The following is a 16,434-nucleotide window of genomic DNA, read 5'->3' as shown; positions in this document are numbered from 1 at the left end:
ACATGGGTTCGAACCCTGGCCTGGGAAGATCCCACATGCCGCGAAGCAACCTAAGCCTGTGCGCCACAGCTGCTGAGCTTGTGCTCTAGAGCCCGCGAGCCACAACTGCTGAGCCCGCGTGCCACAACTACTGAAGCCCGCGCGCCTAGAGCCTGTGCTCTGCAACAAGAGAAGCCACTGCAATGAGAAGCCCGCGCACTGCAAAGAAGAGTAGCCCCTGCTCGCCACAACTAGAGAAAGCTCGCGTACAGCAATGAAGACCCAACACAACCATAGATAGATAGATAAATAAAAATGTCTTTTGCAAAGGGTATAAATTCAAAACAAGATGGGAAAATTGATCAGCACCTAGACAAGACTAGAGTAGAAATCCTTGGTACTTTCCAAGGGTCTGGCCCTTGGCTTGGTAGGCTCAAAAAGTTATACGTGGCAGGGAATTGAAAGTGGATTGACTTATATTAAACCAATTCACAAGGGCTGCTTTATGAATTAATCAAAAGGCCAATTTCTAAACCAGGGGAAAAAAATATATAACCTCTCTCCCAAGGAAACCTATTTGGGAGCAGCTTATAAATAAGAGTTAGCTGGATTCTTCCCTGCTGTGTCCCCATTGTTGCCTGTACTTTGCAATTTGTGACCCTTAGCACGTTGGTAATGACTCATTTCTTGAATATTTCCCCAGAAGATGGTGCATCTTGTGAGGCCAGGGACCTTGTCTTTTCCCAGCTCCGTCCTGTTACACGATGTCTGACTGGTGTTCAGTAAATGTGCCAGGCGAGAGTTAGATGGTCAGTCCTGATGGTGTTGTCCTCAGCTCATGGCTGGATGCAGCCATTTCCACTACACCTGCCCCACGGATCCATCACTGGGAGGGTCCACAGCTTCCTGTTACACGTTAGAATGGTGTGTTTGGGCCAGGAGTCCGAATGTCAATAAAAGCATGAACTGAGTGTCTAGGATGTACAGAGCCTTGTGCTGGGAGCCGTGTACTGAGTGGTCCCCTGTAAAGACTCTCTTTTCAAAATGTACTAAACATTTCATTCTTCTAAGTTGTGAACATGAATGAGCTCTGAATTGTAGAATCTGCCAGGGCCAAATAATTCCAGGGGCCAAAATTAAGTGGCTGATTTGTCTGAGTTTATCAGATAGGTCTGATTTGGCTGGGGTTGGGAATCAGGGCTCTGTCTTCTCAGCACCCCCCGCACTTCCTACGTACTCCACAGGGGAAGGGTGTCTGTCCCGGGTGGAGATGTCCTGTCAGACGGTAACTTCCCAGCAGCGTGGTGTAGACTCAGTGATTCAGCCTGAAGGTGCTCAGAGGGCTCTGTAAACACCGAGGGCCTGAGCTGGCAGCGGCAGTTAACTGGCCCACATTGTTCAAAGCCAAGGCTGGCAGGGCCCAGAGTGAGCCTGGCGCCTGGACGCCATTGTCTAGCTCAGGAATAGGCCCAGTACGTTGGCGTTGCTGTTGACACAAAAGCAGCCTTGTTGCAACTCCTTATAAATCCATCCAGGTCGATGGGCCTGGGCCGGGGCCATGACAGCACTCTACACCAACCAGGAGGCAGGAAGCCAAACTAGTCAAGATAAATGTTTGTCATTCAGTAACCCAAGGGAGATTTAAAAGAATGTCCAAGAAACCAACCACCTTGGGTCCCACTGATTGTTCTTAAGTTTGGCCATGAATTGGCCCTCAGCTAGGGGCCAAGGGTAGCTGGAGAGATGGTCTGCAGTTGCCAAGAACAGAGTGTTCTTCAGATGGAGGGCTCCTAGGGCCAGGAGGAATTTGCTGAGGTCAGTCTTTGCGCTGAGCCCCTTCCCTCCCCTAGGAGGCCAAGGGTGAGGCTCATGGCTGTGCTCTTCTTCCAGGGGAAGTCGTGAACACACATGGTCCCGTGGAGCCTGACAAAGACAACATCCGCCAGGAGCCCTACACCCTGCCCCAGGACTTCACCTGGGATGCCTTGGACCTGGGGGACCGTGGTGTGGTGAGTAGGCCTGGGTGGGCCAGGAGTGTGGACCAGTTGCCACTTTCACGAAGAGGCCTGCAGTCACATGGAGACAGCTTCTACTCAGGCCTTCCGCAAGGGCTCTCTTAAGAGCTGAGCCAAGCAGGTCTGAGCAGACCCCCCATCTGTTGCCTCTGGGGCCTGCCCACGACTCCACATAAATAGCTCTTGGCTTCTCTGGCAGGTTGAGAGTTAACCCCTGCAGCTCCCCAAGGCAGATACCTTTTCTTCATGCTTTCATTTTTCTTGTTCATCCATTTATTCAGTCCCTTGTCTTAACGATGGAGTGGTTGGTTAGTTGGATGACATTCTTGGTCTGCCCATTCATGTACTTAAGTCTGCCACTCTACCCTTGGTGGCTCAGTTTCCTATTAAGCACTAGGGCGCTTGTTCCAGGAGTCCCTGCCATGAAAAGGATTTGTGAGATTAAACATAGCTTTTGGTAGTTTGCCTTGTCCTGAAAGGCTTGGAGCCCCAGGGTACTGGAGTTCGTCCCCACCCCTGGCAGAATACCTCTAAGGCAGCTCCTCATCTCTCTACAGCTGAAAGAACTCTACACCCTCCTGAATGAGAATTATGTGGAAGATGATGACAACATGTTCCGATTTGATTATTCCCCCGAATTTCTTTTGTGGTGAGTTGTAAGGGCTTCCTTATTAAGGTTCCAGAGCCAGGCAGAGAGCAGAACAACGACAGGGCACCAGATTTTTCATCCCTGCTAAGAGCCATCCTTTTAATGACAAATTAGTATGCGATTTTTGAGTTTCTGCATCTGAAGGAGACTTGCTTCTCGTGGAGCTTAGAATCGAAACCTTAAGACAGAATGACTGGGTGAGGGATTCCTTTATGGAATTGGTACCCAGAAGAAAAGATCATCTATTGTATGGTGACTTTATGTAAGAAGGGAGGGAGGGATGAGACCTGCTAAGATTTAAAAGAAAAGAGGTCGTTTTCTGTCCATTTCCTGAGCAGGCTCAGTTGTATGAAAATGACCTTGCCTGGCTGGGCCACCCACCCTCCCGGGCCTCGTTTAATATCCGGGCCTTGTTTAATATCCGGGAAGGTAGAGGCATGAGGCCAGCACGGAGGGGGCCTGCCTGAAAGGGGAGGGAAAGGAAGACTGGCCAAGCGGAAAGAGAGGAGGTGATGGTGCTTGCGGGGAGGTGGAGCGCAGAGCTCCAGAGGCTCCACAGTCAGCTCCCGACCATGGGACCCACTGTACTCGAAGCCAAGGAGGCCGGTGCTCCGGCTCAGGCTGTCAGAGTAAGTGAGCACAAAGAAACTGGATCAGTATGAAATCTTCACTATGACAGCCCTGGGTTGGGTGAGCAAGTAGGCCAAGTGGACTGAGTAGAGAGAAAGGGCTGTAGCTCGATCCCATTGGTGTCCAGGAGGGTTTGGCCCTAAAGAGAATTAGGAGAATTGAGCCGTTCACCCCACCTCAGGGCGGTGGTAGCATGAGCTTAGAACCAGACTCGGTGGTGGAGCCCAGACAGTCCTCCAAGCCCGCTGGCGAGCAGCACCACGGCTACAGCCCCCGTCTCTCCTCTAGGGCTCTCCGGCCGCCTGGCTGGCTCCCCCAGTGGCACTGTGGGGTTCGAGTGGTCTCGAGTCGGAAACTGGTTGGGTTCATCAGTGCCATCCCGGCAAACATCCATATCTATGACACGTAAGCAGCAGCGCCATTCCCACCCCCCGCATCCCCACCATCCTGCTTGGTCTGCGAAGGTGGGGGGAAACATGCACATACTTTCCGTAGAAGAAAGAGGGAAGTTCCCACGAAGGGAGGGAACTTGGGTCTTGGGAATAGAAATTCATCATAGGAACCACCTGTCTGGCTCTGAATTGTTGCTGGTGCTCTTGTCTGTGACCTGGGCTGGAAGGAGTCCACCCTGAGGGCCGGTGCACTCCCTGACCAGCAGTTCAGCGTTTGCATTTGCGCCACTCATGCATCGACACACTCAAGCCGCTTCAGAAGTGGGCGGGTGTGACTCACAACCACATTGTCACGAGGCCTTCAAGCTCTGCTCTTCATTTTCCCTGGAAACGTCAGAACCATCTACCACAGCCTTCTGGGCTTAGAGGCTGTGGATTCTTGGGGGAGTCAGAACCCCTGAAATCCTAGAATAACCCTTGACTTACTCTGTGGGGTTCCTGACGGCTAAAGGTGGGACCCCGCCAGCCTACTATTGGGGCTTCACCAGGGAGATGCTGTGGTGCCTTAAATAAAGGAGTTTGCTTGAGTCCCACTTACCTTTGGAGGTAGAGTCTGTAGAGAGTGGGCCCCTTGCCTGGTGCAGTAGAGCAGGGCGGTGGGAGGGCGTCCTAGTCCCAACTGCTGAGTGCAGGCAGAGGCAGAACACGAGCCTGTGCTGAGGGCCCCGGTCCCTGCAGGGCGCTCCACGTGCTGGACGGGATTACCTTGCCTGTTAAAAGCCTTGTCCCTGAGTTTTTTCCTCCCTCTTCAGAGAGAAGAAGATGGTGGAGATCAACTTCCTGTGTGTCCACAAGAAGCTGCGTTCCAAGAGGGTGGCTCCAGTCCTGATCCGTGAGATAACCCGGCGGGTGCACCTGGAGGGCATCTTCCAAGCTGTTTACACTGCCGGGGTGGTATTACCAAAGCCTGTTGGCACCTGCAGGTAAAAAATCTCTTCTTTGCAAGGTCCTAGCGACATGCCCGCTCTAGTTGAGGAGCTTGTGTCACCGTGAGTCACAGTTCTGCCCCTCAGCATGTGCCCAAGAGCATCTCGCTGCTCTGGTGTCTGATAAGGTGGGTGGTGGTGCCCACAGGAGCCGGGTGGGGCACACAGGGGGGTGATGGGGAGGCTGTAGGAACGGCAGCCTGCACAGTGCGTGCCCCGCCCAAAGGGGTTAGGCTTTCTTAGCTCCCCCTGATTCCTTCCATTTGGAAATGGTGGGGGTCAGTCTGCTGGGGTTTTCTTCTCGTTTTTAAGGATGAGGCCAAATCTGGATTTTTATGGTAAATGTCCTAAAGTTTTAAATGGTTGGCCCAATTTTGTTTTGAATATTATGTGGGCCGAAGAGAGCATGTCTGATCCCTGTGTGCACCAAGCACAACCTCTGCCTTCGAAAGTTCTTTGAAACAATTGAATACTCTGCCTTAAGAACTTCAAAAGTGAAAACACCAGACAAATGCTGGAAAGGAGGAGGCAGAGGCTAAACATTCAGAGAACTAGAAGTCTTTTCCATTGACTTGATTCCAGGAGTGGGGATCGCTGTTCCCAGACAAATACTGTTACAGAGGAGTCGCTTGTGAACTTGACAAAGAAAATATGGGAAGCGCTGTGGCTGCTCTGCACTCACTGTGGGGAGGTTGGAGATCTGGGGCGACGCCACTGGCTCAAGTGGGGCCCGACGGGTCTCTTACGCCACCTGCCGGCCATCTTGAGATCCCCGTGCCATTGTCCTTTTTTTTTTTTTTTTTTTTAGTATTTATTTATTTGGTTGTGCTGGTTCTTAGTTGCGGCACGTGGGCTCCTTAGTTGCGGCATGCAAACTATTAGTTGTGGCGTGCATGTGGGATCTAGTTCCCTGACCAGGGATCAAACCCGGCCCCCTGCATTGGGAGTGCAGAGTCTTAACCACTGCACCACCAGGGAAGTCCCGCCGTTGTCCTTTTAATGAGACTTGCCATAGTCCTCTGAGGACAGGACATTTGTGTCCCCACAGGTACTGGCATCGGTCCCTAAACCCACGGAAGCTGATTGAAGTGAAGTTCTCCCACTTGAGCAGAAATATGACCATGCAACGCACCATGAAGCTCTACCGACTACCAGAGGCCAGTGGTGCTTTGGGGCCCTGGGCAGGGGCAGGAGGGAGGCCAAGGAGAGCCTCGCCCTCAGCAGGAAGGGAGCGGAGTCTGGGGGGGGGGGAGGGGGCTCTCTTACCAGAAAGGCAACTCAACCCGTAGTTTCCAGATTGCTAGCCTTTCCATCCTGTCGTTCTGTTGCCTGTAGCAAGGTTTTTATTTTAGTTGGACTTTCTTTGTTCTCCTGAGCCTGCATCTGGGCTAGTTTCTGTGCCATCTGTTGGCAGACTCAGAGAACACCTCTTCCGTGTAATTTTAGCCTAAGTGAAGCATAATGGAGAGATGAATCCACTCACTGGTACGCAGCACGTCCCAGGACCCAGCGGAAATGAGCCACAGAGCATCTGCTGCTCCCTGTGCCAAGTCAGGTGGAGGAGAGGTGGCTTGAGTTTGTGAGGGGAGCCCAGATTTCCAGTCCCAATCCTCCTGTCCAGATTTTGCCACCGAAGGACTAGGCAGCCTGCAGTGAGCTGGTTTTCTCCTCTGGGCCTCGGTTTGCCTAGTTTGCCAGTGAGACAGACGCTCCTTGTTCTCCTGTTGTGCCTGTCTTCAGGAGCCTAATGGATCTTAAAATCCCTTCTCTTCCCTCAGAGCTCTTCCGGGCAGTGTCAGCACAGTTATTGGATGCCTGCTGATCAGAGGGCTGCCCGCCTGGACTCATCAGCCACCAAACTGGATTAATCGCCCTGGGATTGGGCTGATCCACCCCTGGATTGGGGTCATTAGTGTCCCGCTTTGAGAGCCCGCTGCAGCATAGTTAGGCACTGCCCAGGAAACCAGATTAGGGAGCCACGATGAGTGTCCCCTTGGGCCACTGGAGAGCGTTCTTAAAGTGTAGCAGCTGGAAGAACGTCTTTGGATCTCCCCGCCTGTGGGTGAGAACCCCAGCATGGCTGCTTTTTCAGTCCAGGATTTGAGGTGTCATTTTGGGAGCTACCACGTAGAAGCAAAGTCACTAAGTGTTCCCTAGAGACATCAGGATTAGCAAGGAATTATGGCAGCTAGAGGTCCTGGAACTGCAGTTTTATATTTATTTATTTACTTATTTATTTTTGGCTGCTTTGGGTCTTCGTTGCTGTGTGCAGGCTTTCTTTAGTTGTGGCCAGCTGGGGCGACTGTTCGTTGCAGTGCGCGGGCTTCTCATTGCAGTGGCTTCTCGTTGCGGAGCATGGGCTCTAGGTGCACGGGCTTCAGTAGTTGTGGTGCCAGGGCTCAGTAGTTGTGGCGCACGGGCTTAGTTGCTCCGTGGCATGTGGGATCTTCCTGGACCAGGGCTTGAACCCATGTCTCCTGCATTGGCAGGCGGATTCTTAACCACTGCGCCACCAGGGAAGTCCCCTGGAACTGCAGTTTTAAAAGCAATTCCTGTACACCTGAAACTAACACAACATTGTTAATCAACTATGATATAAAATCTTAAAAAAAAAAAAAAAAAAGAAGCAATTCCTGCATTAGGAAGCAGTTGTATCAGGCAGTGACTGAGGTATATAAACTAACTCTACCCTGATTTCAGGTTCGGCTGACCCCACCTTTGTGTATTAAGCCTTTGGGAATGTTCCCTCAGCCCCAGTATTTACTCCGGAGTATCACATGGCTTCATTCCACTGAAGCACTTTCTAAGGAGAAGCAGCTGTGGGGTGGGATTCTGGCATGAGATTAAATCCTGGGAGTTCGGTGCTTTTCTTCTGAATTTTACTTGTAGCAGTGTCCTGCCAGGGGCAGTACTGGTGTAGCGGTGTCCAAGTGGATAGGCAAGGCGGGCATCCAGTGTAGGCTCTGCTGGGCCCGGGGTTCCATGGTGCCTGTGGCTGGGAGGCTGTCTGTGAAGTGCTCTAAGTCTGTAGGAGAGAGAGCGTGGTGTAGGAAGAGATGAGCTGCAGTTCAGTGGGAAAAGGTTGTGAGGCTCGGAGGAGAGGGGCCAAGAAAGGCTTTACTGAGGCCCAGGAGTAGCACCGGGCTGGGCCTACCCCAGCACATCCATGGGGTGGTCAGGGTTTCTCCATCATGGCACCATTGACATTTTGGGTTGGGTAATTCTTCATCATGGAGACCGTCCTGTGCGTTGTAGGATGTTTAGCAGCATCCCTGGCTTCTACCCACTAGATGCCATAGCACCCCTCCCCCTAGTTGTGACAACCAAAAATGTCTCTGAATATTGTCAAATGTCCCCTGGGGGACAAATTGCTCCTGTTGAGAGCCACTGGGCTAGAGAGACAGAAGATCACAGCCGGAACAGCCACTGGTCCCGAGGGTGGAAGGTCTTTTGTTCTGTGTTAGGGAGTTTGGAACAGGGAGGGGTGTGACGGGCTGTGTTTTCTTAGGAAGCCGGCCTGGGCCATGTGGATAAGAGATTGACGCAGCCTTAGTCAAGGATGGCAGCCTTAACCACGAGGGAAAGGGTCAAAGACACTGCAGGGGCAGGACTTGTGCCGGCGTGGATGTGGACAGTGGGTGAGAGGGAGCTGCCTAGGATAACTGAGGAGTCTCTCTTGAGGGCCTGGGTGGATAGACTCAAGGTCGGGGTAGGTAGGGAAGCAGTGTGTGGTTTTTGGTTCATGTAGGACTTGAGAGGGAGCCAAGGTGCTCATGGTCAGCACGTCTGATGCTCTCTGGTTCTTTCTTCCAGACTCCCAAGACAGCTGGGCTGCGACCAATGGAAAAAAAGGACATTGCAGTAGTGCACCAGCTCCTCACCCAGTACCTGAAGCAGTTTCACCTCACGCCAGTCATGAGCCAAGAGGAGGTGGAACACTGGTTCTACCCCCAGGAGAATATCATCGACACTTTTGTGGTGGAGGTGAGTGGGGAGGGGTGTACTGGGCCTCTGCCCCGTGGGCGGGGAGGCGTCCTCCCTAAGTGGCTGGCGTCCCCAGCCTCGGTGACGGAAGAGCGATTGATGGGCGTGTTGGCACCCTAGACTTCCTTGACCATCCGTGCTTGGTCCCCACTAAAGACAGGAAATTGTAGCTTGCGTTGGCTAAGGTGAGCCCTTCCTCTCCCCCTCCCCCACCCCCACTGGTGACTCACAGTAAAGAGAGCTGAGCCCCTCTCGGTCAGGTGAGCCTTTGACTCCCTGGCTGTCCCTGCTTGGTCTGGCGCCGGCCGGGTGCGCTGGGTCCTGGGAGCTGTGAGAAGGCCCTGGCACCACAGGCGGGGAAGGATCATGGCAGGTTCAGCCCATAGCCCGGCCTGGATTTTCCTCCCGGCTCTGTCCTCAAGTTTCCTCGGCCATGTGTTTTCTCCTCCCTGCATATCCTGTTTCAGTTTCCACCCATTCATCTAGAGCAGCAGAGCTGCCTGAGGGTGGTGGAGTGCAGTAGAAAACATTTTATTCCCAGGTTGCAGGAACCCTGTGCCTGTGTGACACTGCCTTCTTCTGTTGTCTTCCCTTCAGAATGCAAACGGTGAGGTGACCGATTTCCTGAGCTTTTATACACTTCCGTCCACCATCATGAATCACCCGACCCACAAGAGTCTAAAGGCTGCTTATTCTTTCTACAACGTTCACACCCAGACCCCTCTTCTAGACCTCATGAGCGACGCCCTCGTTCTTGCCAAAATGGTGAGGAGCAGATCAGAGGGAAGGGGCAGTGGGGCGGTGGTGAGCACAGCTCGCAGGTAGCTGCCCACAGGCTGGGGGCTTTGAGGCCTCCTCCCCCTCCTGCTCCACCAGCCTAGCACTTTTCAGCCAGCAGCTCAAAACTAGGAGGGAGCAAGGAGCGTCCACACTAAGTGAAGGCACTGAACTCCTTCTGATTTATTTCAGTGAGTTTTGTTCTCACGGTAGGCACTGCCAAGGAGCCTGAATAGCCAGGCCTGCTAGGGGAGTAGAGGTGTTCTCCTTACGACCTCCCCAGTGTGGGAATGGGGAGATTGGTGTCTGTTGCGGTGAGTCATTGGGAGCGGCTGACAGTAGAGCATGGGGGGAGGGGCCCGGGCTTCTCTTACACTGGAGAGGTCTCCAGGCAGTCCTGCCCCATGGGTTCTGCCTGCGCCTGGCCCAGCCCACTGTGCGCCAGCTGAACAATGACAGGCCAGTCGCTGCCCTGGGAGAGCTTCTGATCAAGTTGGTGAGATTTAGGAAGTGTCTGTTGCAGCCTCAAAGCAGCATATCAAATGTCGTAAAATCCCTCGGTGCACAAAGGCCTCGGAGTTGGCATGTCAGGGAGTGAGGGAGCAGTGCAAATGCCCAGTGGCTCGTGGGAGTCAGCTTTTCAGAGGAAAAGGTTCAGGGCTTGGTCTCCAGAGAGGGCTGTGGAAATTACGAGAGTGTTTCAGGGAAGTGTAACAAGGAACAGTGGGAGCGGTGGCCTGGACACTGAGTACACAAGTGTGTACTCAGGCGCACACCGAGGAGAGGCCGGGTAGGGTGCTCAGAGCGTCATAAGAACCACCACCAGAGAGCAGGGTGCTGGCCGGAGTCTGGATGTAACACGGAAGCAGCAGGAGCTTCTGAAGGAAGATTGCTCCCCTGGCCGCCTGTGGATGGTTTTGATATGATAGAAAAGGGCAGGAAGGTGAGGTAGCTTTCACCTGTCTTCACCTGTTCTTGTCTCTCCCTGCCACCATGCAGAAAGGGTTTGACGTATTCAATGCACTGGATCTCATGGAGAACAAAACCTTCCTGGAGAAGCTCAAGTTTGGCATAGGGGACGGCAACCTACAGTATTACCTTTACAATTGGAAGTGCCCCAGCATGGGGGCAGAGAAGGTACGTACGTGCTAGGTGCCGCCTCCCACCGAGCTCCCTCGCAGTCAGGCCCACGGCTGGGCCTGTGTGGGTCAGGGAGTTGGCGTCTCCGACGGAACCAGGACCTCGGGTCTGGGATCCAGCATCAGTCTGGGCCCTTGAAAAGTCCCTCCCTCTGGTGACCAGACTAGGAGGATCAGTATTCTCCTTTCAGCAGCTGATGTGAGGGTGGCAGAGGGCATGGGCCCTAGAGCCACGCAGAAGCAGGAGGGTTGTCTCCAGCCTCTCCTCCCACCAGGTGAGCTGCCTCATCCAACTGGGGGCAGGGCTTCAGGACCATCCCAGGACACTGTGCAAGTCGCAGGCCCCTGGTCAGGCAGGAAGGGAGAGTCTGAGGACCTGAGGGGGTTTTCCTCTGCTGGGCTGCTGCCCTTATCCCAGTGTGGCCCTTCCTCCTCCGCCAGCTCCAAAGGGCAGCTCAGGGCCATGGGGGTAGCTGGCGTTTACGGGATGACTGACAGGTGAGGGCAGCCTCGTGCCCAGTAGTCCTCAGGCTGCCGCAGCTGCTTTCATTAAAAGATCTGATGTGTAAAGCATCAGAGGAGGTTGGGTGAGAGCCCCGGGCTCGCTGTGAGCCTGCTCACTCAGCACGGTGGCGCTCTGCGGGCTCCACCAGTCATTGGTCTGCAGGACTGGGCGGGGGAGTGGGAGAGGCTTTGGACAGCTGTCACCTCAACTCTGCCTCTCCCCCTTGGCTCTCCTAGGTTGGGCTGGTGTTACAGTAACCAGTTGCCAGTGAGATTCTGGATAAAGCCACTGAGAATTCAAACCAGGAAATGGAGCCCCACCACTTGTTGGTCCAATTTTCACAAACGTGAGAATCCCTGGCAAAGGGACCAGAACTGAACTGGCTTTACAAACCGCCACTGAACTTGATGATTGTATTGCAATGGCGTAGGCTGCGTGATGTCACCTCTGGCCGTGTCTCTGGTCTCCCTGTTTTCCAATTAATCACATCATTATGCAGCCATGATCAAGGGAATGTAACTGCTGAAAACTAGCTCGTGATTGGCATATTATGGAATTAACGGGTGAATAATAAAAGTATATATATATTATATATATATATATATATATAAATATTTTAAATATCTTTCATGTTCCAAATGTACAAGGATGTTTGGTCTCTAATGAAAAACTGAATCCAGATCATTCCTCAAAATTAGAATCTCAGGCCAGTGCCAGACAAACACATTGGTACAGTGAATTGTTTCCTTCTGAAAGCAGGCATTGACTTTTCTTGGGGGAGCAGGAGAAAGAGGATGTGGGGAATATTATCCAGTTCCCCTCTGAATCAGCTGGAATATTGGCTTCAAGAAGGCGGGGTGGGGTGGAAGGGCCGTGCAACCTCTGGGGAGAGCTCGGCTCTCTTAGAATGGCAGGTGGAGTCCTGGCTGGGGCTGACGCAACTCAGAGGTTTTCCTGCAGGGGCCACACCTTTTCTGCATCCTGAACCTGGGCAGCGGGGATGACCTGTGGAAGCGGGTTTCATGAATCCAGTCCCTCTTCCAATCCTCTTGGCCTGCTCCCTGTAGGAAGTCATCCTGCCAACTGATTTTTAAATCAGGGCTCGTTAGCCAGCTGTTGCCAACCTTATGTTACGGGGGTAAGTCCCCTGTGAGATTATGTTTTTCCACTGCCTGGGGTGACTGGCAGTTTGAAGGGGACCTTTGACCTCCTTGTAGCATCTGGATCGTTGTGGAGACCACATCAGTGCAAATCCTGCTTAGCTCATCTTAGAGCAAAGAGCCAGGAGGACCCTGATGCCCCCAGGGTGGTTGGGCAAGGATGGCGTGGGGCCGATGATACTCAGACCTCCAGCCACCAGCCCTTGGCCTGTGCCTTCCAACCCATTAGCCATCTCTCATGCTCCTTTCCAAGACACACAGCCTGCGAGTAGCGGCAAGGAGTGGTGGTTAGACGCCGATCTGGACTTGGCGACAGAAATGATTTCCTGTTGTCGTTGTCTGAGTCTGGTTTTCACTGATGATGTTTTGTGGATTTTTGTGATGGTGGTGGTGGTTGCTGATGCTGCCGGTGGCCCCCAAAATAATGGAGCCTCTGGTCACATGGCTGTCGTGTAGGCATTCCTCAGTTGTGCTCAGCCAAGTGGCTTGGGGAGGATTGGGCTGTGAATTGTCCGCAGCAACCCATGTCCAGGCTTGTGTGTAACTTTTGCTCTAGGAGGAGGTAAATGGTGTGGGGTGGGGGGTTTCCTGGCTGCTTTCGCCTCTCAGCTACTTGTAGAGGGAAGGAAGCCTTAGCCCGCAGGCCCGTAGGGCTGTGTTGCAGGCTGTGGGTTTTGGTGAGATATGCCAGAGGCTGATTCTGCAGGGTCCCCAGAGCTGCCCCTGCACACGCAGGGGTGCTGCCAGCTTCCCGCAGACGGCTGCTGGAGCCAGCAACTCCGCTGATTGGCTTTTCATCAGAGGCCTCTAGGGGCCTCCCTTCTCCTTGTCGTCCCTGTGCTGCAAACTGCAGGCACTGATCATGGCTGACCTTTGACTCCTTGACTCCGAGATGCCCAGACCAAAGAAGCTGCTGTTCTTAGCAAGGTGTGCACTGCATTCCACGGACGGCGGGAGTCAGAGAGGCAGGGCTCGCCCCACAGCCATCGGACACACAGCACCCCAAGGCCCAGAGCAGCCCGCCCTGTGCAGGCTTCTAAGGATGTCAAAGAACAGAGTGCCCAACTCTCCTACCTTGGGCAGGACCTGGAACTTGGAAAAGCTCCCTGCCACAGGCTTGGTCAGCTCGGGGCCAGGTCCCAGCCTGAGCTGCCTCTGAAATTTGAGGTGCACGACAGCGCCGGGAGTGAGCTTTGCCTTGGTGACTGAAGTCATGGAATGGAAACTGTGAGGCCCGTGCCTACTCTGGAAGAAACAGATTTCCTGGAGAGGTCCCAATGTCTCCCTCCAAAACCCTGCGACTGCTCCTTGGACTCTGCCGTTGTCTTCTGGTAGGGACCCTGCCGCCTTCAGCGCCGCCCAGGTCTGCAGGAGTCGGCTCGGTGGCTGCTGTTAGTCTCCTTTTTGCCCAAACAGTCCCTGGGTTCTTCACTCAACTCCTTCCAGGACTTCAGGTCAGAGAGCTCAGAGAGAACCAGTGCTTGGGGTTTGGGGCCTTGCAGGATGGTGGACCCGTGGCTGGCTTGAACCCAGCGAGGGAAAGGCCCCGGGGCCTCCATACTCATCCGTGGGGACCTGCCTTGGGCAGCTGCTCTTGGTGGGCTTCCCGGGTGTGGCCCTTGCCCTCTGCCTCCAGCGCTGGGCTCTCGGACTCCATGTTCCAGATGTTTACTCCTGCCTTTGGATTGACTCTGCATTTGACCCCTGACCCTGTGGCACATTCCCACGGCCTCCTGTCTCTGTAAGGAGAGAGCTGAGGAGAAAGGAGGCCTCAGCTCTGGACTGAGGTCTACTCCATAGGGCTCGTTTCCCCCACGCGTGCCCACTTCCAAAGACGCGGACGTCTGGTTTGAAGGCCAGCCCACACCAAGCCACTTCAACACCTAGGTTTATGGAAAATTTATGGAAAATTTCAGGCCTTGCCTGCAGCTCCCTTCTAACTGCCGTCACATACTTGCTGAAGCCCAGGGTGGGTGTCTTGAATTCTTTGCCCAAAGATGACCCGAAGGCCTGGATAGCTTCACAGAGCTACAGCCTGGGAGAGGGTGGTGCCAGGCCGGGGGAGGGGGGGGTGGGCAGGAGCATATTTCTGGCCGGTGCCTCCTCACCCAGGGGCAGCCTTCTTGAGGCCTGGCCCGCCTGCCCCAGAACCAGAGGAGAGCCAGGGCTGTGGTTTACTACTGCAAGGTGGCGGCAGGCCTGCAAACAGACCGTCCCTAGGGAGGCTGTGGGGAAAATTTCACTCAATTCAGTGCAAGAATATTGACTGCCTGCCGGCAGGGTGCCGCATCCGGGAACAGGGAAGTGGGAAGCTTCACCTTTCTGTCTTGGCTTTTCTCCAGGCTGTGGGAGGGGCATCCATTTCCGGGGTGGGGGGAGAAATGCCAAATGCATTGTTGTTCTGCTTGGTACATCTCACTTGTTTCTAATAAAGGAAGCAGCTGAACAAAACCCTCCCGCCCTCCTGTATTCCTCTGGTCAGCAGGTGGCAGTGGAACCGACGCAGCCTCCGGCCTGGGCTGGAGCCCTCTCGCTCTGCAGGGAAGGCCCTCGTGACCATAGCACCGGGCAACTTCTGAACACCTTCCTTTGGCAAGGCTGCCCTTTCAGGGCCAGCTTGGCTCTTTGCCCCTAACTTCTCCCACCCGCCAGCAAGGAGCTGGTGCTGACTCAGGCTCCTCTGTGTAAGAGGAGCAGCCAGGCTCTGCGCCAGCACCCTCGGTCCAGGGCAGCGTGGCTCCTCTTACGGGGGGCGCAGGCACCGCCCCTCCCACTTGTCCAGATGTCACACCTCCCCTTGCGGGCCAGGGGCCAGGTGGTTCTGTTGAGACACCGGGGGTGCTTTTAGTTCTGCAGGCTGGCAGGTCCCACTGAACGAGAAAGGTTCCCAGGAAGGGCCTGAGAAACCGCATCTAGACTTCCCTGTGTGTCGTGTGTGTCCCCCCGCCCACCCCCTCTTCTCTTCCTCTGGACCTTTTCATCCATTCCCCCCATGGCTGGTGCCTCCCAGCCCCTTCCCAGGGAACCTGGGCCCTGAGCAGCACCCTGAGAGGACACAGGATCTGCCCCTGGGATCATCCATGAGGCCTTTTCCTGGTCCTCCTAGACCCCCACCTAATGTCTCTCCCCAGCCCCGGACCAGCTGACTCCAGCTCCTGAAAGCGGGCCTTCGTTCCTGTCTTAGGTTTGGGCTGGGAGAACACAGCCCTGTGGGTGGTCTCCACCCAGGGGTCTCCAGAATTACGAGCTGTGTTTCTTCTTTGCCCCCAGCTCCCATAATCAGTTCCTGTCAGCTTTTTTGCCTTAAAGACTCTCGCCCTTTGAAGGCCATCTTCCCAGCCTTCGGGCTCTTCTCCTAGCAGTAAACCCTTCCTCTGCTTCACCAAACCGGAGACGAGAAGCAGGATGGGGGGCTCAGCCGGGGCGCCCGTGTTCACCTGACAGGAGCCCCAGCCCAGGCCCTGCGGGGACCGGACAACTCTCAATTGCCCTTCATACCCCAACACTGGACCTGGCCTCACCGTGCCCCCCACCATGCGGCTGCAGTTTGGCCGCCTGCCTCTCCTCAGAGCCGTGAGTGCTGTGTACCAAGTCCGCCCAGCCCCTTCCTTCATGGTTCCTGGACAGGGGGGCATCTGGGCCCCTTCAGAGTCTGATTGTCTTCTTTCAGACACACTAATTCATCAGAACCAAATGCCCCTCTCAGTGTAAACCGAGAGCAGGGTGAGGCTGTCACTTCCTGCATCAGGTCATGGCAGGAAGGTGGAGACAGCCCACCCCTGGGTTCTATGGGAGCAGCTTCCAGCCCCAGCCCAGCCCAGCCCCTGCCCCAGGCCACCCTCTGGGAACTGCCATCAAGCTCAGCCCTTGTTCAGTGTTGGTGCTGTTGCTTGAGGGAACCCCAGATGCCAGGGCTCCACATTTAATCCCAGAAAGTCACCTTTCTGATAGGTTTCCTCTGCATTCTGTCTTCTGGTGTCTGGGCACGCTCTCCCAGCATCTCTAGGGGGCCTGGGGCAGCCCGCTGCTTTCCAGGCCTTTGTCTAGAAGGCTGGTTGGCTGGTGGAAGGAGAGCTCCAGGTCTCTGGGATTCGTCTACTGAGCAGACAGGGGCCTCGAACCCAGCTGAGCCTGGAAAGAGGGACTCTGTCTGGAGTCCCTCAGAGGCCTGTCCCCGCCCCCTTGAGGGCCATAACAATCCTGCTCTGGCAGAAGCCC

At 54.5% G+C, this 16,434-nt stretch overlaps 1 protein-coding gene across 1 annotated transcript in view; it reads left to right on the top strand.

Annotated features, from left to right (window-relative positions):
* Window positions 1-14,603, top strand: part of NMT1 (N-myristoyltransferase 1) — a 32,790-nt gene extending 18,187 nt beyond the window's left edge. The window contains exons 4-12 of the mRNA XM_061175683.1: window positions 1,870-1,988; window positions 2,552-2,643; window positions 3,562-3,678; window positions 4,478-4,648; window positions 5,700-5,808; window positions 8,465-8,635; window positions 9,233-9,400; window positions 10,412-10,549; window positions 11,293-14,603. Of these exons, the coding sequence (XP_061031666.1) occupies window positions 1,870-1,988; window positions 2,552-2,643; window positions 3,562-3,678; window positions 4,478-4,648; window positions 5,700-5,808; window positions 8,465-8,635; window positions 9,233-9,400; window positions 10,412-10,549; window positions 11,293-11,313 (1,106 nt within the window). The 3' untranslated portion in view covers window positions 11,314-14,603. The remainder of the gene's footprint in view (window positions 1-1,869; window positions 1,989-2,551; window positions 2,644-3,561; window positions 3,679-4,477; window positions 4,649-5,699; window positions 5,809-8,464; window positions 8,636-9,232; window positions 9,401-10,411; window positions 10,550-11,292) is intronic.
* Window positions 14,604-16,434: the final 1,831 nt, after the last annotated feature.

The sequence above is a fragment of the Eubalaena glacialis genome, chromosome 19, assembly GCF_028564815.1.
Source record: "Eubalaena glacialis isolate mEubGla1 chromosome 19, mEubGla1.1.hap2.+ XY, whole genome shotgun sequence".
Lineage (NCBI taxonomy): Eukaryota > Metazoa > Chordata > Mammalia > Artiodactyla > Balaenidae > Eubalaena > Eubalaena glacialis.
The sequence above is the reverse complement of the archived record's forward strand: the minus strand, read 5'-3'. Positions and strand labels throughout refer to the sequence as shown.